This window comes from Osmerus mordax, chromosome 10, assembly GCF_038355195.1.
Source record: "Osmerus mordax isolate fOsmMor3 chromosome 10, fOsmMor3.pri, whole genome shotgun sequence".
Classification (NCBI taxonomy): domain Eukaryota; kingdom Metazoa; phylum Chordata; class Actinopteri; order Osmeriformes; family Osmeridae; genus Osmerus; species Osmerus mordax.
In genome coordinates this window covers 654467-679454 of record NC_090059.1, presented here as the reverse complement: position 1 = coordinate 679454, position 24988 = coordinate 654467, and the positions used below count along the sequence as shown (strand labels likewise).

The 24988-nt window shown below is 41.8% G+C and overlaps 1 protein-coding gene across 1 annotated transcript in view; it reads right to left on the bottom strand.

Moving 5' to 3' along the window:
* svild (supervillin d) overlaps positions 1-24988 on the bottom strand; it is a 115437-nt gene that overhangs the window by 52366 nt on the left and 38083 nt on the right. The window contains exons 5-11 of the mRNA XM_067244788.1: positions 23466-23578; positions 18344-18470; positions 16861-17252; positions 16551-16692; positions 1110-1257; positions 733-816; positions 541-627 (exon numbers count right to left, since the gene is read on the bottom strand). Coding sequence (XP_067100889.1) covers positions 541-627; positions 733-816; positions 1110-1257; positions 16551-16692; positions 16861-17252; positions 18344-18470; positions 23466-23578 — 1093 coding nt within the window. The remainder of the gene's footprint in view (positions 1-540; positions 628-732; positions 817-1109; positions 1258-16550; positions 16693-16860; positions 17253-18343; positions 18471-23465; positions 23579-24988) is intronic.

Here is a 24988-nt window from a genome sequence, read left to right as displayed (position 1 = left end):
AGACGTGAATGATATTCGCTCAAAATATACAGAAATATCAGTTGTAAAAATGTAATTAAAAAACGGACCCCTGTGCAACCGATGCAAGCAAGCACACCCTACAATTTCCCCAGAAATTGTACCCTCTCTAGTTCCACTTAGTACTGCTAGTTTATGTACCCTTAGTATAGATAGTCCACATTTTAGTTCCTTACATTTAATTTTGGTTCCTTACATTTACATTAAGTCATTTAGCAGACGCTCTTATCCAGAGCGACTTACAGTAAGTACGGGGACATTCCCCCGAGGCAAGTAGGGTGAAGTGCCTTGCCCAAGGACACAACGTCAGTTGGCATGACCTGGAATCGAACTGGCAACCTTCGGATTACTAGCCCGATTCCCTCACCACTCAGCCAACTGACTTCCTGGTTCCTATATGTTGATTAAGTTATCTTAATACTACCCCCTGACTGAACCACTTGGTGGGCCCATTTGACGGAATAGTCACAAATAGAACTGTTATGCAATCATGTTGGAAAAACTGGTGCAGGAAGCACCTACCTTTTTTTTGGAGCTTGTCTAAGAAGGACTCCAATTTATCCAGCCTCTTGTCTCCTTCCATCTTTAAATCACTACGATGGGAGATCTCTGCCGCAAGAGAAAATATATTTCAAAAGCTATGCTCAGACATTTTGATTGTGTGAGCTTTGCAGCATTTCATTACATAGGTTCAGGATAAGAAGGAATGGTTACCTTCATACAGTTTAACAGGTGTAGCAGAGGACTTCTTGAGGTGGATCGAAGGAGACTCTTCTTTGTATGTCTCGGATACAAGGCCTGATGAGTTGCACAGTCATGCAAGTGTCAAACTAGTGTCACACAACCATCACAAATACATACTGTGTAAGATACTGCTGTAGGTCAGAGCAATGCACTTCTGTACACCACATATACAGTACAGTGACAACTGAAAGAACTTCTTAAGACAGTGGAATACCTTATTACATGATTAATCATGTATTCTATTAATGGCATTTAGTAGATTATACATGGCATGCCTATCTACCATATGTATCTACTTACTACAGCTTATGCTGAAGTACAAGTTTAAATAAATGCATATTTATGACCTCTCTTTGCCATGCGTCCAGCCACAGTGAACTGGGAGGAATCATTCGCAGCACCCTTCCCCCTGCTCTTCCATGCCTCCTCTTTCTCCTGTAGAATCTTCATCCTGTCTGCCAGGGTCATCTTGGTCTCCATGTCCGCACTGGATTTCTAAAGAAAGGATGAGGGAGGGGCAAGATTAAGAAGGGCCTTTGGTAAAAGAAGGGCAATTGAAGTGAGAGGACAGAAGATACACAATACACGGCAAAAAGATTACAAACACACAAAGTAAAATTCTAAAACAACATTTGTTGTAAGAAACGTGTTTCCAGATGTTTAAATGTGTAAAACTAAAACTCTATCAAAGTAAGTCCCTAACAACCACAGGAAAATAACAAACGTGTCTCCTGTCATATATACTTAAGCTACCTTTCTAAAACTGTGGTTTTCCAGTGATTTGTGTCTCCCGTCATTTATGCAACTGGGTTTGAATCCCACTGGTGCATGTTCCTGGATATATTTTTCTCTCCCTTACATTTCCTGTCTCTCTCCACTGTATCTGTCCCACAAAAAATGAAATCTACCCCCCTCCCCCCCCCCAAAAAAAAAAAAAAGTTGTATTAAGCCCCTGCATCTGGACCTTGGATGACATGTTCTCAGAAAGAATGATATTCCACAGCTACATATCCATATAGATTGATTTCATGGCATTGACAAGATTGAAGAAGACTTGAATTTGCTAACATCAGTTTGGAATTTCCATGGACAATTTTACAGCTCTGACACACATTAACAAAATGATAGCAGAAGCTTCACGGATTAAAATAGGAAAATGTGTTTTATTCATTTTTTTGTATTAGAGATAACACAATAATAAAAATACATAATAATTAAGTCCTATAAGGTTGTTTCTATAAAAGAGACAAAATTATTTGATGGATAGGCTTAGGAAACGTTGAACGTATCATGTTGCAGTGACATGTGGAAAAGTTAACCGTAAGTTAACAGTATGTTTTCCGATGAAGGCTTGAATAAATTCTTCATCTTTTAATCCAACATTTGATATATATTTGCTTGTTTTTTTACTAGCCACTGACAAATCTCAGTTCTCAGACAGATCATCTGTTACAGCATTCTGGACAAGTGGGCGAGGATGTGTGTGGCACTACTGGCCTCATGGCTTGTGGTTATTAGCAAAGAAAGACTGATGGCTCAGAAATAGAAAATGTGAATGAATATGATGGAACTAAAATTTGATTGTAAAAATGTTAATAAATAATACACCAGAATAGCCTGCAATACATTAACTACTGCTTAAGCAATTGCATGGTGTAATAGCAATTGCATCTAGGTGGAAGTGGATACGGAAATGGAGTTTCAGCAGACCCACATCTGAGCCAGCTGTTCATTGTAGGTGTCCACGTTACCATAGTCACAAACCACAGAGGGAGAGAGAACTGGTTAATTCTACTGCTTTATGATCATATTGCCAAGGCATGCCAACTGGTTACTTTGCTACAAAATCTCACACATGTGCAAACAACCACACACAACACACACACAACCCAGTCCCAGCAGCCCAGCTCTGGAATCAATCTGTGAGGGGAAATACCTTGGCCGTACTGGACCCCAGAGAAAAGAAATGGCTCAAATCCTCACAGGAAACCATTAGTCTTTGCCTTCCTTACACGTCACATTGCAAAACACTGACTGCAGCCATTGACCATCCAATGCCCTTCACTGGGACAGATAACGAAAGACTATCAGCCACCATGGAAAAAATCACATCCACTATTATGGTGGAAATAGGAAAAATACACAGTTTTTAGGTAAGTAGGCCAGAGGTTGTTATGGCTAGGAATTCTGGCATGCTGTGAAACATGCATAGAAGTTTGCCGCTTCAGTGGACACCGACACTAACAAACATGCAAACACTCAGTCTCACACTCACCTGACACAAACCGGGAAGGGTTGATAGGCCAGTGTTGTACATAAAGGAAAGGGTCTAGGGGAAGGCAGAAGGAGGAAACTGGGAAGGAAGTGAAGTAAGAGAGAAGAATGGGAGGCAGGAGGAGAGAAGGGCAGGTTCTGCCCAATATTCAGGAAAAGCCACATACACTGTGAGTAAGAAACAGGATACAATACAAGTTTTTGTTGAATACAAAATACGTTTTCAGGTGTATTCCGATTTTTTGATGCATTTAACAATGTTAGATTCTTGAGTCAGACAATCATTTTAATTCCCATGATCATGTTGGGCCACTGATTGTTTTATTTTACGTCTTGTCTCAATTTTTTTATTGTATTGTTTATTTAGGAACATGAGGAAGTTGTAGGCTGGGAGCTACCCTTCCCCCAGTGTGACCTCCTGTTTATCCTGATTATCAGATATGCTGATAAGAGAGGATGTGGGTTAGGTTTAGGGTAGAGGTAGCTAGATTTAAAATGTTCATTTTGTAATAATGGAGTCAGACGGCTGAGTGGTTAGGGAATCGGGCTATTAATCATAAGGTTGCCGGTTTGATTCCTGGCCGTGCAAATGACGTGTCCTTTGGCAAGGCACTTCACCCTACTTGCCTCGGGGGAATGTCCCTGAACTTACTGTAAGTCGCTCTGGATAAGAGCGTCTGCTAAATGACTAAATGTAACATGGTTTCCCTTGTAAATTATTAAATGTATTTGCAGTGTTTTTAAATATCATCTTCATTTAACTTTAGTTTCACCACTCTTTCAATAATTTAGCCCTGAGTAAAATTGCCTAAATTAATTCAGCATATTTAGTTAATATTAGTCAACTCTCGAGGTTACCCTTCTTCTATCAGACCAAGGGACATAGTTTTGGTTGTTTGACCGATATAAAATTCCCATACAGATTATTTTCCATGAAATAAAAAATAACAAAATACAGCATTGCTAATAGCAAACATCTGTGGCAAGAGACGGTGGCATGCGTGGGTCATGCCAACTGTTTATGGGAAATATATGAGTCTGGAAAACCATATGTTGTGAAAAAGAAGGATTTTTCTAACTTTATCAGGGTTTTCAATATTTTACTTTATAATGATGCAATTAATAGCAAACAATTGACATTTAACCCTTGTGTCATCTTCGGGTCATTCTGACCCATCAGTCATTGTGACCCACCGTCGTATTTACCAAGTCGAACAATGGATTTTGGTGTTTCAAAACCCATTGACACTTCCCTCACTGAATTGCTCCTCCCAAGGTTTCTTCAATTTTTTCTCCTGTAGTGAGTTTTTCTGGGAGTTTTTCCTTGTCTTCCCTGAGGTTTTAGGTTGGTTGAGGGGCAGTTCTATGGGCGTATGTGAAACCCTCTGTGACATGCTTGCGTGTAAAAAGGGCTATACAAATAAATGTTGATTTGATTTATTGCGACAACTTTACTGCATACAAAAACAAAGTGAGGGATTTTCTTTTAACCGTCGGGCTGTCTCAGACCCCCCACATTGCGAAGGTTTAAAGAAAATGCTATTTATTTGTTTTTGTATTGGGTAAAATTGGGTAAGCAAAGCGATGGTTCGTTGTGAAACCTTTTGGTCATGTGACCCGAAGACAGCACAAGGGTTAAGACCCGTCATTAGGTGCGTTCGACATCGACTGCGGCTGCATGAAACGACCGGCGAGAGTTGCCGCTTGCAGGCGAGGAGGAGTTAAAAACACCTCCTTAAAGTCGGACATTCCTGCTTCTCGTGGTTTGCTGCGTTGACGTCGTCATGAACTCAATCGCCTCAACTCAATTAAAGGTCGTCTTTCCGTTAGTGAAGAGGCGGACTAAAACCCTTTCTTCAACAAATATTTAATCAATTAAACTGTTTGGTCCGGATTTGAGCATTGGCGTAACTGAAGGTGTCAGAATAAATACAAAACACACGTCAAAGTTGTCAGAATCAGAATGAATCAGAAAGGGTTTTATTCGCCATGAAAGTTTGCACAGACAAGGAATTTGCTTTGGCAGGAAGGTGCATACATTAAACATATAAGAATCTTAAATTTAAATATGAGGACTAACTATACTAAGGGTACATAACTAGCAATACTAAGTGGAATTTGAATAAAAGTAAAATATACAATAGAATATAAAATTAAATACAATTTGCCGTAATTTACAATATAAAAATACAAAAAATACAAATGGAACAAGATACAATTTTGTGATGCAGTGCAAAAAGCAATGTGTTTTAAGGACATTAAGTCATAAAAGTCAGTGTGAACCCTTGGCCTTGTTGAAGAGGCCAACAGCGGAAGGGAAGAAACTGTTTTTTTGGCGTGTGGTATTGGTCCTGATTAGGGATGCGTATTGATAAGATTTTAACGATTCTGACTCCTTATCAATTCCTGCTTATCGATTTGATTCTTTATCGATTCTCTTATCGATTCTCCCCTCTACAGCCAACTAGGTCTCTGCGTCCTGCACCCCCCCACAAACACACTCGTTCTAAACAAATTTCTCAAACTGGCTTTGACTGGCTCTAAAATGAGGTAATACCTACCACCTCTAGGCCTCTTCAGGCCTCTGTTTTCAAAACAAAATCTAGTCTGAGATAGAAACTTTCAGTTTCATGTGTTCAAGCTTCTATTACTCAACACCAGTAGGACTTAAGGCCGAATTACACTTCTTTTTGTAAGTCGTCGTCGAGTGTTTATTTACCTACGTTATCGATAAGTCGGAGCAAATTTACAAATTAGCCGTTTCATCAATAAAATACGCACATTTTCAGCAACTACACTGCCCATTTCTTGTCACATTTGAATTCAGATGCTGATTTACATGTACCGTTTAGCTGAAATATGAATTGTAAAACGTACAGCAATGGCGGTCAAAGGATTCTGTTCGTCCTGTTTATCACGGCAACCCCGCCCCTGACGCAAGCGGTTCATAATACGGACCAATCACAGCCAAGGGGTATCCGTAAAATGACGGACGGACAGACGGATAGTCAGGAAAATCAGGAGGTGCACGTAGAGCTCTCCGAGGGGCTCGGAGAGGGCACGGAGAGGGAATTCCTCGTCGGAGAGGGCGTTCCCTGTGTCCGTCTCCGTAAAAACGGAGAAGTATAAATCGGCCTTTACAGGGGTCCTAACAACAGGGGAAATAACTTCAGTGTCACCTTTCAAAAGAGACCATTTACATGCATGTACTTCAAATGGTTCAACAACAGCTTTCAATATACTTTGGGTATGTTGTTTAGGCGTTTTCAGGCACCGACTATTAAAAGGTTAAACAATTAAAATGCTAAGTTTAATAATGGATTAAAAATCTATATGCTCAGTTTAATAATGGGACACGCGAACGTTTGCTGATAACACACGCCGCCCCGATAACGTGAAATGATCAATAAGATCAATACTAATGGGAGACGAATGCCAGAGCTAAAATGTATGCTTCAAACGACGGGACAGAAGATAACTAGATCGACTACACACAAAAGGCAAATTGCTTCACACAGTAACAAGTGGTTGTGATCACTTTTGAGCAGTTTAGCTCTACCTTAGATAGTTAGAGATGAAGCGCGAACGTTAGCTGCGCTGCTGCATGCATCGAACTGCTGTGTGTTCAAATGCTTCTTCATATTTGTAGTATTTCCTCCCTTCAACGAAATAGACTTTTTACACACGTTACAAGTGGCGTTGTTGTCATTTTGTCGTGTGAAATACAACCAAACTTTAGAACGCTAGTTGCCATGTTTGCTGCAGTCTGTCTGAATAAACTATAAAAGTTTGCGCATGCGCAACGGCACAGAGAATCGTTAAGAGAATCGTTAAGGAATTTTGCTAACGATTCCAAGGAATCGATTCACTGGGAACCGGCTCTAAACAAGAACCGGTTCTCAATACCCATCCCTAGTCTTCTGGGACCGAGGCAAACTGACATACACTGATTAGATCAATGACAGGGAACTAACCCACACAGGCTAGGGGTCCTGTGGGGTATAAATGACTGCTGAATTCATGTATTAGGGGGAGTTGGCTCACGGCAGAGCATCCTAGCGAATGTGTCCCTTGTTTGTTGATGTCAATAAACAAGACTTTGCATCTGAGAGCAAATAGTGTCTTACTGAGTGTACTTCGTGACTGCCATCTTGACTGTAAGTAACCAGAGTTTGTTTCATTCATTTGTGTTGAGCTAAAACATTGTCTCAAGGACAGAGGGTAAGGCAGCTAAATAGGTCAATAAGTAGCGTGCTAGAGACCGAGTTTCAGGGTACTTGCCGCCGAGTGAGACCCTGGCTTTGTTTACATAATTAGGGCCATTGTCAGCTGCGCCTTTAGCATATTTAAGGCGGCTAGCACTGCAGAGGCAGCCTCGTCTGGCAGCCTCAGTGCACGAAGACTCGGTCGAACAAAGACAGGGAGTCTACCTGTGGCAGTCAACAGAGGATCACCTCTTCTGATAAGTATCACCCTATTTGTATTCTATTCTACCTAGAACATATTCAACTAGCATGTGTTTCTTCAGCATTCCCGTTTATTACACCACTCGCAGACGTAGACGTAGATATGTCACAAAGTATATACGGTCCACTTCTAATCTTAGCTACCTATCCAGATCTTCTCCACCTGCCCTCTCTCTTTCTATAGGGCTCTGGAGCTTCCAGTCTGCTGTGAACAAAGCAGACTTCATCCCGGCGTTTGCATCCCACGCTTCTCTTCACGCCCTTGCCCTGACAGAGACATGGATCCGCCCAGAGAACACTGCAACTCCAGCTGCTCTCTCAACCACTCGTTCTCTCACTCACCCCGCTCAACCGGGCGAGGTGGTGGGACAGGTTTGCTTCTTTCCCCACATATCAAATACACATCCACCCCACTCTCTGTTACTGCCAAATCATTTGAACACCATTATGTGATGCTAACTGATCCTATCAAAGCATTTTTAGTTGTCCTCTACCGCCCACCAGGGCCGCTAGCCGACTTTGTGGAGGAGCTGGACATGCTCCTCAGCGTCCTCCCGGATGATGGAACACCGCTGATACTCTTTGGGGACTTCAACATCCACCTCGAAGGAACGCAGGCCGTCGACTTCAAGTCTCTTCTGACTTCCTTCAACCTGAAGCTGCTGAACACACCAGCGACCCACAAGGCAGGAAAACAGCTTGACCTCATCCTGTCACGTAACTGTATCACTGACTTAACCTCTGTAACCCCACTACACATTTCTGATCACTCCATCCAATTCTGTCTCTCTCCCTCCAACTCCTCCTACCTCCCCTCCCCTCGTAACTTTCCGCCGCAACCTCAACTCCCTATCCCCCTCCCATTTCTCCTCCATTGTAACATCCTCCCTCCCATTGACAAGTTTAAGTGCCACCCCACTAGGGATGGGTATCGAGAACCGGTTCTTGTTCAGAACCGGTTCCCAGTGAATCGATTCCTTGGAATCGTTAGCAAAATTCCTTAACAATTCTGTTAACGATTCTCTGTGCCGTTAAACAATTAAAATGCTAAGTTTAATAATGGATTAAAAATCGATATGCTCAGTTTAATAATGGGACACGCGAACGTCTGTCTGAATAAACTATAAAAGTTCGCGCATAGACAGACTGCAGCAAACATGGCAACTAGGAAGAAGCGTTCTAAAGTTTGGTTGTATTTCACACGACAAAATGACAACAACGCCACTTGTAACGCGTGTAAAAAGTATATTTCGTCGAAGGGAGGAAATACTACAAATATGAAGAAGCATTTGAACACACAGCATGGAAAGAAGTTACTGGAACGTCATGTGTTCGATGCATGCAGCAGCGCAGCTAACGTTCGTGCTTCATCTCTAACTATCTAAGGTAGAGCTAAACTGCTCAAAAGTGATCACAACCACTTGTTACTGTGTGAAGCAATTTGCCTTAATTGTGTGTAGTCGATCTAGTTATCTTCTGTCCCGTCGTTTGAAGCATACATTTTAGCTCCGGCATTCGTCTCCCATTAGTATTGATCTTATTGATCATTTCACGTTATCGGGGTGGCGTGTGTTATCAGCAAACGTTCACGTGTCGCATTATTAAACTGAGCATATAGATTTTTAATCCATTATTAAACTTAGCATTTTAATTGTTTAACCTTTTAATAGTCCTGTTAAATGTGCCTGAAAACGCCTAAACAACATACCCAAAGTACATTGAAAGCTGTTGTTGAACCATTTGGAGTACATGCATGTAAATGGTCTCTTTTGAAAGGTGACACTGAAGTTATTTCCCCTGTTGTTAGGACCCCTGTAAGTACTACTGGTGATGAGTAATAGAAGCTTGAACACAAGGAAACTGAAAGTTTCTATCTCCGACTCGATTTTGCTTTGAAAACAGAGGCCTGAAGAGGCCTAGAGGTGGTAGGTATTAGCTCATTTTAGAGCCAGTCAAAGCCAGTTTGAGAAATTCGTTTAGAACGAGTGTGTGTGTGTGGGGGTGCAGGACGCACAGACCTATGGCTGAAGAGGGGAACATTGATAAGAGAATCGATAAGGAATCGAATCGATAAGCAGGAATTTATAAGGAGTCGGAATCGTTAAAATCTTATCAATACGCATCCCTACACCCCACTGACACTGCCTCCAACACCCTGTTATCCACACTAACTGCATCACTCGACACTCTCTGTCCCCTGTCAACCAGGCCTGCGCGATCTTCTCCCTCCTGCCCGTGGCTCACGGATGTGATTCGTGAAGAATGGTCCATCCGTCAGGCAGCTGAGAGGAGATGGCGCAAGTCCAATGATGGTCTGGACCTCGATAAGTATCACTCCCTCCTCAAATCCTTCTCTGCCCGCATAACTGATGCTAAAACCCACTACATCCTGAACAAAATTAACTCTGCCTCAAAACCTCACAAACATTTCTCTACCTTCTCCACCCTTCTTAACCTACCTCCCCCACCCTCCCCCTTCACCCTGACAGCAGACGACTTCTCCTCTTTCTTTGAGAAAAAGGTTGCTGACATTAGCAGTCGGTTCCCTGAACCCACCTTTCCTACCCACTCACCCTCTATGACTGACCCAACTAAACGTCTAAACGCTTTCCCTCCCCTGTCCGAGACAGAGATCTCTGACCTCATTCTCTCTCATCGCCCCACCTCCTGTCCCCTTGATCCAGTCCCCTCCCCTGTCTTTCAAACCATCTCTCCCTCCATCATAACTTTTCCAACATGTCCTTAACTCTTCTCTTACTTCTGGCACTTTCCCCTCTGCCTTCAAACAGGCCAGAGTTAGCCCTCTACTCAAAAAACCCTCCCTTAACCCAGCTGTCCTCCAGAACTACAGACCAGTATCACTACTACCCTTCTTTTCTAAAACAATTGAACGTGCTGTATCTAACCAACTGTCAAACTTCCTCTCTCAGAACAACCTGCTTGACCCCAACCAATCGGGCTTCAAGACTGGCCACTCCACAGAAACTGCCCTCCTGTCAGTCACCACTGCCCTCTAGTCTGCCAGAGCGGCTTCGAGGTCATCCGTCATCATTCTGCTGGACCTTTCTGCAGCGTTTGATACGGTTAACCATCAAAGCCTGCTGGCCAGACTTTCTGAGATGGGCATCACTGGCACTGCACTTCAGTGAATCTCATCCTACCTGTCGGGAAGATCCTACCAGGTCTCCTGGGGAGGCAAAGTGTCAGGCCCCCACCAGCTCTCCACTGGTGTCCCACAGGGATCCGTCCTTGGACCGCTCCTCTTCTCCCTCTACACCACCTCGCTTGGACCAATCATCACCTCCCATGGCTTCTCCTACCACTGCTATGCTGACGACACGCAGCTGTACCTGTTGTTACCCTCGACTGATCCGGGGATATCAGCTAGGATCGAGGCCTGCCTCACAGACATCTCCGCCTGGATGACCGAGCACCACCTCCAGCTGAACCTCGCCAAAACAGAACTCCTTATCATCCCGGCCAAATCGGCAACGGTGACCCCTTCATCCTCTGCCAGGAACCTCGGGGTGACCATGGATGACGAGCTCTCCCTCACAGCCCACGTTGCTGCAGTCTCCCGGTCGTGTAGATTCACCCTCTACAACATCCGGAAGATCAGGAGATACCTATCTGAGCATTCCACCCAGCTGCTAGTCCAAGCACTTGTCCTCTCAAAGTTGGACTACTGCAACTCGCTGCTCGCCGTACTCCCAGCATGCGCAACCCGCCCTCTCCAGAGGATTCAGAACGCGGCGGCCCGTCTGGTCTTCAATCTACCCAGACGCTCCCATGTTACCCCGCTCCTCATCTCCCTCCACTGGCTTCCCATCACATCCCGTATCAGATTCAAGACTCTGGTACTGACCTTCCGAGCGGTGAATGGGACTGCACCCGACTACATCAAGTCTCTCCTCCAGCCTTACACCCCCCCCCCCCCCCCGCCACCTACGGTCTTCTTCTGACAACCGTCTGGTGGTCCCACCGCTCCAGAGCGCCCGGTCCCAACACAATCTCTTCTTCTGTCTGGCCCCCCCAATGGTGGAATCAACTCCCCACCTCCATCAGGGACACTGACTGTCTCCCCACGTTCAAGCTCATCTGCTAATTTAGCCTTCTCCTCCGGTAAAACTGCTTGGCAAATTCTGATAGTCTCCCATCGCACACTCTCATTCTCAAATTTGGGAACTCCATACAGACGCAGATTCCACCTTCTGTAATAACTTTCAAGGTCCGTGATTTTTCTTTGGCATACCGCCATTTTCTCCTCCTCCTTAACCACACTCTTTTCCACGAGTGTAACCTTGCTTTTCACATCCTTAATTTCTGAACAGGAAAAGTCAATGGTTTTTTGTAATCCCTCGATTTTCAGGCACACCATTTTTTCTATGGCGTCGCTCCTTGTGTTGATTAGCTTGGAGAGAGTTGCAATAATGTCAGAATCAACACCACGCTGTGCAACCATGGTTTTCTTGGATGGCGGAAACTTAACGTGTAACAGGCAGGGAGGGGACATCCTCATCAGCCACTGATTTCAAAGATAAAATGCCACTTGGACACGAGTATTTGTGGCAATTATCAATCATTGGCCTCCTGTTCAGCAGTGTTACGCGACTCCTGGACTTGGGCAATGCTACCATTGCAAGCCGAGGTGTTTGATCTGCTGCTTCTCTTTCTGTGGGTCATTTTTAAATATGGCTTCAATCATTAACTACCTGATGCTGTAAGCTGGCAAAATACTAACTTCCGTCTATTAAAGTAAACTTTTCACTGTGTTAGAAAAAGTTGATGTGCAGAGCTTAGAAGGAAGCTCTAGCTCCGTCATTGTTCTAGCTCGGCAAAGCAAGCTAAACTAGAGGGTACAATTTCTGGGGAAATTGTATGCTTGCGTCGGTTGCAGAGGGGTCAGTTTTTTAATGACATTTTTACAACTGATATTTCTGTATATTTTATATAAAAAATGCATAGCCTACTTATTATTTATAAAGATTAAATATATTTAAAAGCATAATTCTTTCTGCTCATTTACAACTCAAAATACTAAGAGTGAAGAGTAGAATGAAATTGTTGTCTTCTCATTTCCCCTGCAAAAGGGAATGGTGATCAGCAGCCTCATAGTTGAATAAAAACGAATACATTTGGCAGACCGGTGTAAAAATTGACCTAATCTCTATGAATTAAGCGTCATTTTAAGTTTTTCCCTTCTCGTGATATTTTCAGGCATTTAGCCTACTCATATTGCATTCATTCATTAATAAAGAACCCCCTTTGAAGCTTATTCTAACAACGACTTTACCGGCAGTAGCTATCTCAGATGGAATAACGATTCAAATAGTACCATCTGCTAACTGAAAATATGCCCCCAAAAACGTAAATTAGCTTGACATTTATTTAGGGGAAAATCCCTCATTCATAAAAATCTCAGTGGTAGCGATCATTGTCAGTAACAACGCAAAATGCTATATAGCCCTGTGTGGAGAAGCTGCCCAGGTAAATTCTACTACTACAGTACAGTACTACTGTAGACTGTGTTCGTCTTGGTAGCGATTGCGTTGGTTGAATTCGATTTAACGTTCCGTTGTACGGTTTAGGCTGAAATTCATTAAATTCATGAACAGATGGACAAAGTTTAGGCTGTGGCAATGGAGTTCAGGTTAGTAGTCACTAGTCAGATAGTTTCACCTATTGAAAGACTTTTGATTTAAGTAAGGGTAGTGCCGAACATGTTCTGTCGCCATTTGACTTCCTACTGTAAACAGCTGTGGAGATGTTTTTGTTAGTTACGTGTCTCGCGTAGGCTACAGCGTTGCAGTGAGCTACACTGGTTTGAAACCACAGGTAATAGGTGCGTTCGACATGAACTGACGTCATGCAGCCAGCAGCCGGCTGTAGGCGGCTGACTTGAAACAGTGAATTCTGGTTAGACTTTTTGTCCGACTTGAGACGGCGCCGAGGCTAGGTCACTGTGACGTAGCCATCAAAGTACCGTGAGATCGATTCGAGAACTGCCGGCTGTGTAGCCGAGCGCATTTTCTCAAGAGCAACTGCCTTGGTTCTAATGACGACACAGCTATTTCATGATTGGCCATACTCACACACGACAACTTTGACGCGTGTTTTGTAATTATTCTGACACCTTCAGTTTCGCCAACGCTCAAATCCGGACCAAACTGTTTAATTGAATTAAAAATGTGTTAAAGAAAGGGTTTTAGTCCGCCTCTTCACTAACGGAATGACGATGACTTGATCGGCCATGACTGACGTCAACGCAGCAAACCACGAAATGCTGGAATTTCGGACTTCACAGAGCCGTTTTCAACTCCTCCCCGACTGCAAGCGGCTACTCTTGCCGGTTGTTTCATGCAGCCGCAGTCCATGTCGAACGCACCTAATGATAATTTCACCCACAAATCGTTTACTTGTAATCTAATGTCATAATAAATCCTACATCGAAAATGTAATTGTGAGTAATGTTTATTTTAACGATTGAAAACAGATGCATCATAGACCGCTGTAGTATGTGTTACCTGGGCAACAGAGGCTAATGTCATGATGCTAATGCTTCAGTGAAATAGTAGACGACTGTTTCCGAAAGTAGATGTACTTCCTTAATAATATCAGCTTATATTGTACATTACACATCACAATTGTGTGTCATGTCACAAGGTAAAATGAGAAAATAGTTATCACCCAGGCCTCTTTGCTTGTGGCGTTACTGCAGCTGCCTTGCAGTAAAGCAGTTAGCCTAGCTATCTCCCAGAAGTTAACGAGCTGCTAAACTAATGTTCTGCTACTAGTAGAGGTAGTCACGCAAGTTTTCGTGACGTTAGTGACGTTAGTGACGTTAGTAGCGTCAGTGACTGTGGCTAGCAAGTTAGCCACCGTTAGTCCACATATTTAAATTTTAGGTCCCTATATGTTTATTGTATGCACCTTCCTGCCAAAGCTAATTCCTTGTCTGTGCAAACTTTCATGGCGAATAAATCCCCATTCTGATTCTGGTTAGCTTCACTTTTTGCCACAAAAACGTAATTTCTACTTAAACCGTGCAACGGAACGTAAATAAAAATACAAGCAACTCAATCGCTACTAAGACAAAGCTTTTGACACCTAGGTTGTCTATGTAGTCCAAATATTGACTGAGGCTTAGGGGGGCAAAAAGAAATAAGTTTAATATATATGTGAGAGAACAAAGGTTGTGCCCTCGCCGAAGGCAAAGCACACCCAATTAAATAAGCCTATAAATATGTTACTATTATAATGATGATGAGTGTTGCTTTATATTACTAGCTTAGTTATTGTTAATGCCACCATTGTGGTGTTAACTGACATAACGTTACATAACCATAACAATATTGTGGTTATCAGACATGATATATTCATCTTCGTCTTTGCTCCAGAAGACGTCAACAATCTATGCCACGATTAACATGCCACGATTAACATGCCTTAACATGCCATGATGTCACTTAATATATTAGGCTATAATTATGTTTGTCATGCCATGAACATAATAACGTTCATTCCAAAATGGTTAAATCTGCTTTAAAATAAACTCTACAAACAACCGTCATGTATGTGTGCAAACATTTGTAAAACTGGCTACAGCTAAGGCAGGCAACTGTAGATTATGAAGCCCTTTCTCCTTGTGCTCATTCAGCTCAGGTAGATCAGCGATCGGCTAATGTCCACTCGTGCCCTGTTCGTATCCGCAAGCACATTTCCAGGCAACTTTTCTTGACGTAAGCAAATAAATGGAGTGCTAGTTTACCCATTTTGGATTGGTTTCAAAATCAGCAAAAATTATTCTATGAAAAAGTTATTAGTATGAGCCAGGTTTAGGTGTAGTTTTACCCCTTGAAGCTGAGATGTGAAGGTGCACCAGTGCCCCAGTCAAAAAGTAGGTTGCATTTCAATAAATTGTCTGCAGATTAAAAGTGATCTGAATAAAAATCCTTGTTGTAAACTATCCCAAGGTTTGGCACTGCCCCTCCACCTCACCGCTCCTCCATCTTTCCATCTCACCACCCCACCCAGATTTTATGATTTTTGAGAGATCCCTGAATGCATTTTTTTTCAAAGCAATGGATAATTAGCCACAGTTTAGTCCCAACAGACTGCTGTTCTGCTAACTGTGTGAAGAGTCTTGAAAAAGTGAACTCAGCATCGAAAAGGCAATAAAACAACCTGTAAATACATTCTGAACTTCTCTGCCAAAATTGGACCCAAGTAAATTTCAAACATAGATGGAAACTATTTAAATGAAAGCTAAACCATGCCTAGTTTTTTTTTCTTAAATCCCCCTTGAGATTTCTACAGTCAGCTCAGTTGTATTGCACCATATTTCAGACAAAGTCACCTGGAATTACCTCATATAAATATGGAGAACCTCCAAGGAAAAATGTTATCCTGCCTTGGAATTTGAGACAGCACTGAGTGAACAAACAAAATGAAAGATTTTGCTGCAAGATTCAGATCCATAGAAATCTACATTTGATAATCAGAGGTCAACTGGACTGTAAGAAAGGGGATTTGAAAGAATGCTTAGTGTCTGTAAATGCTGAAACTGAGGCGTGTAGGCTAGAAGGGGATTTAATATGAGAATGCCAGATGTTCTCTTCTCTTGGCAAGGGCACATGAAAACGAGCTGATTCAGACATGATGAACTGGTCTCCACCCCTTTCAGCCTAGACTGATTATTTTTTCTTTCACCTGCTACAGAAGAGGATCTTGTGTCTGATCGGATCTCGTATCTTGTCTAGTCATACATTTATTGTATTTAACTTTATAAAAGTATTACATATAACCTTGCAGATTATAGTGGCATCTATTTCATGAAATCATATCACAGAACTGTTTCAGTAACATTTCTAAAAATTTTATTATGTATAGTTTAAACCAGAATGCTTTATCTGCGTTATAGCACTGCTCCTATTCCCAACCCCAACAAATCTAAAATCCCTGCACATAATAGAGAGGAATTTCCATTCAGATATATCATGTCCGTTTAGTTGAACCACAACATCGGGTTAAGCTTCAGAGTGGCCTTACCTTCTTCCTCCATGCATTTTCAGCCTCATGGAGCTGGTTAAAGCGGTCAGACAGAGGGGTTTGGACCAGTTCGGTGGCTCTGGTCTTCTTCAGTTTGCTCCTGCAGTCCTCCTCTCCAACTTCGGTGGTAAAATCTGCCAGTCTAAGAAAAGTGTTAGGGTTTGCAAAAAATCCTCAAGTGATGAATGTATGTGTGTATGTTCTGCAAACTGTGAGTAGGTAGTGTATGTCTACAGAGTCTGTTGCATTAATGTGCATGTGAGAGTTCAAGTGAACATAGAGGAATGTGTATGTGCGTCTAAACCCTCACCTCTCTTTCAGTGAAGACCCAACGCTCCCATCCAGGTTAATATCCAGTCCCTCTCCGTCCTCAGACAATGAGAGAGTCCTCTCCAACAAGTGGCTCTCTTCCAGGCTCTCATCGGAAGAAGGGGTCTGCAGTTCCTCCCCCAAACTGCCACTACTAACACTACTCCCCCTCTGCAGACAACGGGCACTCAACCCACCTCCATCTTCCTCGTCTTCATCCTCTTTCTCTTCCTCATCCTCCTCACTCTCAGGGTGACTTAGGGTGATGCTTGTTTGTCTGGCCACCCTTGTGTCTGCGGGCCCTTGGCTGTAGTCAGACTCTCCACTGGTGGAGCTTCTCTTCAGGATGCCCTTCATCCCCTGCACTTCAGAGTCTTGCTGCTGCAAAGCAGGCTGGGAAGGGGAGCAAAGGTGTGAGACATTTTATATTCTCCTGCCTCTCAATCTTTTGATGCTCTCTGTTTTCTTGTCTCAATTATCAACACCTCCTTAACAAATAAAAAATGATTTGTATAGCCCCTTCGCTTTATAAGCAATGTCACAGAGGGCTTCACGCCCCTCCACCTTAACCTCTTCACATGCAAACTCTCCACCTTAACCTCTGGCATTGTCCCTTCAGATATAAAGATCACTGGTCACCCCCCTGCTGAGGGAGCGACCCTGGGCCCCTCCCAGGTCAACAACTTCCAGCTAGTATCTCCTATGATTCTTTTCCATAACGTGCTGCTTTCACTCAGCTATCCCTCTTCATAACCAGGGACACACCACCTACAAGGACTTTTTCCTTGGCTTAAGGGCACTCAAAGTGCAACTTAATAGTACACTCCTAATACCTGAAAATGTTTCTGAATGTTGCATTTGAGATCCTTTAGTAGCACTTATTGGCGGACTCAAGCTATCTGATGGGCAGGGGCGAAAAAAATTAAAAGGGCACCAGCTGCATATGGTGGGGCACAGGGACATGTTTTGTCCACTGGTAGGGTACCCAAAGGGCTCTGCATCACGTTTTCTCCACTGGTAATAGCACCCTAAAAGGGAATTATCATGTTTTCTTGCACACTGGGCCACCGTACAGGACCCTTGATCATGTTCATGTCTACCATTGAGGCATCCAAGAGGGCACTTTTACTAGCATCGGGCCACCAGAGGGGGCGACCCCCCTGAATCCACTTCTGGTAGTCCTGTATCCTAACAGCTCCAAGGAAATTGTTTATGATGCTCTTTTTGTTGCACTTTAGTTGTTATTATTTCACTGTGTTACTGTTACTGTGTTACACTAGTTGATATGTTATATTTTTCACTGTGTTCCTTGACCTATCACCAAAATGCACTTTGGATCCTTAATTTACATTCTTTATGCACAATTTGTGTATCACTCTGGATAAAGTGTCTGCTAAATGTAGAAATTATAAATGTAATAACTAAAATTTCAAATAGCACACAGGGTTGTGCACTTTTCCTCATGAAAAGATACACACACTCACCTTCTCCTCCGCGTCCATAGTAAACAGGTGTGTGTGGACACACTGATCCTCAAACATGCTCCTGTCTCCGGAGTCCTGTCCCTCTATCCCTGAATGTTGGTCAGACTGTTGTTCTGTCTTTGAATGGCTAAATATGTGAAGGAGAAAGACAGTTAGACAGAGAGTGGGAGAGATGCATGTCTGCAACCAACCTCATAATGAAACTTAAACATTATTTTGGGACAGTTTGAATTCCATGAATGTACAGTATGTTGACACTCATTGCTTAACTGAAATGTGAATGTATGTATGCAGTTGTCTACTGTTGGGTCATAATAAAGCCTTGCTTTGAAAAATCTATCCAAATCCTCCAGATCCCCTGGGCATATACAGTAGTACACAAGTCAATCTCTTCCTGCTGGTTTACATTACTTTTCTTTCAAGTTTATTAGCCATTTCTAAAGGTACATTGGCATTATTGGTCCTACTCATCTCAAGTCCATTTAATTTCTACATAAATGACCCCCAATCATGTGAAACATTATTATATAAATGTTGCAGAATAAATAATATGACAACAAATACAATTGACCTTTTGCCTAAGCCACGCCCACCTTAGTTACCGTTGTTAGCCTGTCAAGCATTGCTTCTTTGTGTAGCGGGTACTACTGTAAACTGCTCAAAGTAGCATACTGTACTGGTCAGTGTAAGTGATTCTTTTTGCAGTAATACCTCCAGATTGAGGGGAAACGGATTTTAATATGCAATGAATATATTCAGAATATTCAAATCAACAAGGAAGGGAACATAATTGAAGCAAAAGCACACATAATTCAACAGCAACTACTGTACTACTAGTAGAGGGTCCAGGTAACTGCTTAAGTGATAAAAGAGAATCCATTCGTAATTGGTTGTTATCAGTGTTGGGGTAGTTACAAAAAAAAAAAGTTATAGATTACACATTACTAGTTACTTTTTTTTAAAGTAATGCTTTACTTTACTAGATTACTCACTGCTGAAAGTAACTAGTTACACTACTAGTTACATTACTTTTGGATTACTCTGTAACATCACCTGAGATGCACTGGCTAACGGTTGGCTAACGTTAAGAAACGTTAAATTTTCTTTTGCAAAACGCATGAAAACATAAATTATTTTTTTCCATAATTTCTCTTTGCCAACGTTGATTGTATCCATGGTAGACAATTTTACTAAATATAGTTTTTCCATATAGTTGTGTGCAATCTCAAATCGCAAATATAGCTTATCAGATTCCTTCTTTGTAGGTGAGATTATTATTGTGGCGCAGTGTTCCTGGGCTAGTTGTATGAACAAGGATTATCATGATCATCAAGTGGTTTTAGTGTCTCATTCATTCCTGTTACTCCATCAAGCATGAGGATTAACTAAAAGACAATTTTACTAAATATGTATACATTTTCAATTGGTTTACATGACGTAGAGACGTAATAGACGTACAGTAGGATAGACGTTGAGTAAACTTTCGCAGTTTGAGCATCACTTTGCTGATTTCAGGAGAACGGCTGAGAAGTTTTCTGTGATGAACCCGAAACATTTTTGTCACCCTGATGCTGCTCGGAACGTTAGAGCGCTTGCGGAGTTCTATTCGGAATATCTGTCTAAGGCCCATTATGTGGTTGATGAATTTGTTACACTTCGTACTATGTAACGTGAGCTGAGCATGGAAAAACATTAACTAAACACACACAGCATCCTACCATTTCTCATTGACAACGACATGGACCGTGCTTTCCCCAACCTTGCCATTATTTATAACATTTACTTGACAATACCGATAAGCAGTGTTAAGGCAGAGAGGACTTTCAGCCGTCTGAAATGGATAAATAAATGTGTTTGTGTTTTGACCTGTGTTTAGGCTATGAGTTTGCTGGTTTTGAGAGATGCACAATACATCAGTCAGTTCGGAAAAGAAAATGATTATAGTCTAGTGGAATTTTAGTTCAATCGTCGCATGCCTGTAGGTGGTCAACTGCAGTGCGCGTCACGCATGTGTGTGTTGCACACTCGTTTTTGTTTTCTTGTATTTGATGAGGCCTTTCAGACTGACTCACTCCCACCGACTCTGAATGAAGCACTTATATCACTGATTCCTAAAAAAGGTAGAGATCATACAGACCCTGCTAATTTCAGACCAATTAGCCTCATTAATGTAGATAGTAAAATACTGGCCAAAGTACTGGCCTCACGGCTTGAAACGGTTTTACCATACATTATACATACAGACCAAATGGGCTTTATAAAGGGTAGATCTTCAACTGATAACTTACGAAGGCTTTTACATTTAATGTGGCTGAACTCTTCCAACACAGCACCAGTGGCTGCTATCTCATTGGATGCTGAGAAGGCCTTTGACAGGGTTGAGTGTGGTTTCCTGCACTCGGCCCTGTCAGGGTTTGGTTTTGGCACTGGTTTCAGCAAATGGATAAAAATAATGTACAACTCCCCCATTTTTTGATCTTTCCAGAGGAACACGACAAGGGTGCCCCCTTTCGCCGCTCCTATTTACAATTGCCCTGGAACCTCTGGCTGCTGCAATTAGAGCAAACCCCTCCATTAACCCTTGTGTTATCTTCGGGTCATTCTGACCCATCAGTCGTTGTGACCCACCGTCGTATTGCGACAACTTTACCGCATACAAAAACAAAGTAAAGCATTTTCTTTTAACCGTTGGGCTGTCTCAGAGCCCCCACATTGCGAATGTTAAAAGAAAATTATTTTTATTTGTTTTTGTATTGGGTAAAATTGGGTAAACACAACGATGGTTCGTTATGAACCTTTGGGTCATGTGACCCGAAGGCAGCACGAGGGTTAAAGGATTGAATGGTGGTGGTAGCGAGCACAAACTAATGCTTTATGCAGATGACATTCTTTTTCTGACCAGTGATCCTAAAAACTCATTGCCTGCTCTAATGAACACCATAGGTGAATACTCTAAGCTTTCAGGGTACAAAATCAACTGGACCAAATCTGAAGCAACGATAAGAAAAGACACTGCTTAACAAAAAAGTGCCGGCCAAATGAAACAGGCAACCCAGTAACTGACTACCTTCAAAACCCACTCAACCATAAGGCATCAGTATTCTACAGTAATTCAATGTATTTAACCAGCAGCACATGTGATGATTTGAGGATAATCTGGCAGAGGGACCTTGACTGTCAGATTGACAATGATACTTGGAAACAGATTTTGACTGATAATGGTAGATATATAAAGGAAACTAGAGGTAAATTCACTCAATATAAAATTCTACACCGGTACTACTGGACACCATGCAGGCTTTTCGAAATAGGACTAATAAGTACCAACACATGCTGGAAATGCAAAAAAGAGATGGGCACATTTGTACATCTCATATGGGAATGTTCTATGGTCAACCCATTTTGGCATGGAGTATTGGATTTCTTAGAGACATGGGTAGGACTATCTTTGCCATTTTCCCCGCGTTTATGCCTTCTGGGTGATAAAACAGAAATTGCAACAACTGACAAAAAGTGCCCATTCAGTTTTGATGGTTGGGATAGCCTCAGATTCCAGAATTATACTGAGATATTGGAAAGCTTCCACATTACTAACATTTAATGAATGGAAAGCTTTGATGAGTGAAACAGCATCATATGAGGTTATGTTGGCAAGAATTAGGGGCAGAGGGCCTGTGGTTCTGGGAAATTGGGATTACTTTATGGAATACCTGACATCTAACTAGCGGACTGCAAGGATCTTTAAAAAAATAAAATAAAAAAATAATAAAAATAAACGGCCTTTGCACAAATGTTCCAATCCATTTTGTTATCCTTTTATTTTTATTTTAATGCCGTGGTGTATGATCGGTGCTCGTATACCTTTGTAGCTTTTCTTTTCTGTATGGTGTTTTCTTTTAACCAGGAACACGCAACCAATATGTAACTTTGTATTCTGACCTTCCTTCCACACTGTACCTTATGAGATATGTACCGTGTATGTTCATAAATAAAAACTTTAATTGCAAAAAAACAAAAAAAATCCAGCACAGGCCCACATTTAATGCAATTTAACTTTACAGCGGTTAGTTTAGTTTGTTGGTAAGAGTAAAAGCTACTGTACTACTATTGTACTACTATTGAGATAATATTAGAAGTAGCCTAGGCCTAATCATACTAGTAAATAGTAACATCTAATATAGCGTTAGTTCTACTAGACAATGTCATGAATGACATTGACAACATATTAGTCAGCTACTAGTACAGGGTTACTTACAGCTAGGATTAGAAAGTAGCCTATAGCTACGTTGAAACAGACAAAAGTATGTTTGTTGATCTTTAAGATATTCAGCTGAGAATGGGGCACAGCACACAGTTTTACTCTTGGATTTTGGGCTGTGGAAAGGGGAAAATTGACTCTCCCCTCTAAACTCCTGGGGTAACTGCTATCGGATTTGTATGTTCCGTATGGCATTTTGCATCTTAACGACCGACTCCTTGATGGAGCTTCTTCAAGTAGGCTAGTGAATGGTAGCTAAGGTAGGATTGGTCAAAGTCGTTTTGGCGTCGTAGTTTTCGCGATAGGTCATTTATTAACCTAAATAATTCGCTAAAGCTTAGATGGTTTAAAATGTTGTTATAAAAAATTAAGCCATATTAAGTATGAAGTAAAACTGAGCAACTGATAGATCATTTACATAAGAATACTGAACCTTTATTGAGTGTTTTGTAAAAAGAGCCTACTGGTACTAGCTCTACAGGTGGAGAAATATTTTAAGAAGATAAAAGAAGGTTAGGATTCTGTCTTTAAAAAATATGAATATCTATGGAATGGTCACAGTAAACACATCATTGATTACACATTTGATGTAGTATAACGCTCTGATTGCTTTGAAGATATAGCATGTTTTGAGTGTCTTGTCATGTTCTTAAACAGCTGCTAGCCACTATGCATGCTGAAATATGGTTGAATAAATAAACAAGGACAAATTCATATAACTCAAAGTAAATGTGCAGTGACATTTTTGGAGGGATAGATTTAACTGTACCACAGAGTTTGTCATCTATTAAATAAAGATTATACCGTGTGGTAGACACATAAAATATATCAGATATCAAACATGTCCTATTAGTCTCTTCCTACCTGGTCACCACCATCTCGTCGATGGTGATTGGCTGAGTGTGCGCTAGGATGTTGTTGCTGTGGTGACTGCTGTCCTCTGTTTGAGGAGAAGCCTCCTTGTTCTCATGTTGTCCCTGGGGAAAGAAGGACATTGTGGGTATTTTCCACATTAGCTAGTCCTCTAGGGCAGCGGTTCCCAACCTGGGGTCCGCGCCCCCTCAAAGGTGCACCAGAGTTTACAGGGTAAAATGTTCTACTATATAAAAAAATAAAATAAAAAATAACATGTTATCATTTTTTTATCATATGCTTGTAATTTCAAAGCAAATAATAATAATGGTTTTTAGTTTTGCCGATGTTGATTACTACTTATCAAAGGAATCGTGGGTGATGAACCATTAAATTTTTAGTCTTGAGGGCGTGGAATACCGCTGCTGTAAAGATGTTAATGTCATGCGGAACTACTGATAGATACTCGTGTTCTTTTGGGATATCTAATCTGTAGCTCTGAAGCTCTGATTGGTGCCGCCGTGAGTCTGAGATAGCTAGCAGCACCAAGGACGAGTATGGCGAGTGGTGGCGACCCACGAGAGATAGAGGACCCGCCGGCCGTTTTAAGATTGCAAGTTTGGGAAAACTTCGGTTTCCCACTCAGTTACAGTAGTACAGGCGAGAGAGTGGTGGATAAAACGAGCACTGTGTGTCGGCGTGGTTCAGCAGTTATGGGCAGTGACGTGCAGTCTGGGTAGGCAAGGTAGGCACTTCAAACGTAAACATTTTTATTAAATAATTTTATTTAATAAACTTGTATTTGTATTTTTACTGTTTATTCTTGTGATTTATATATGCAATATGTGTTATTGCAATTGTTTAGACGTTACGATGACGAATGTAGCAGTTACGCATAATCAAATACAAAACAAATTGTAGAATAAGCAGTGCTTTTACTGTCCATTCATTGCGGACGACAAGTGAAAAACTCACTTGCGCACTTCGATCTTGTATTCTTCAACATGTACAGTACCAGTCAAAAGTTTGGACACATTTTCACATGTAAATGCCTAGCCTCTTACTGACATCACCGCACATCACTGGTTGTGGGGTATGTGACTGGAATTACATTTACATTTAGTCATTTAGCAGACGCTCTTATCCAGAGCGACTTACAGTAAGTACAGGGACATTCCCCCCGAAGCAACTAGGGTGAAGTGCCTTGCCCAAGGACACAACGTCAATGGACACGGCCGGGAATCGAACTGGCAACCTTCAGATTACTAGCCCGACTCCCTCACCGCTCAGCCATCTGACTCCCTAATCGCCGTTACATCTAATTACATCTAACATGATAAGCATATAACGCATCTGGCGTGTGCTAAATGACAAACAATATCCGACGCCATCACCCAGGTGTGCCAATCACTGGAACGAGACCAAAAAATATATATCTCAACTTCTCCCTACAGTGCTTAACCAACCATTAGATACACATACAAATAGGGCCAAATAAATTACTGACGCAATCGGAATTTATGTAATCTTCAATG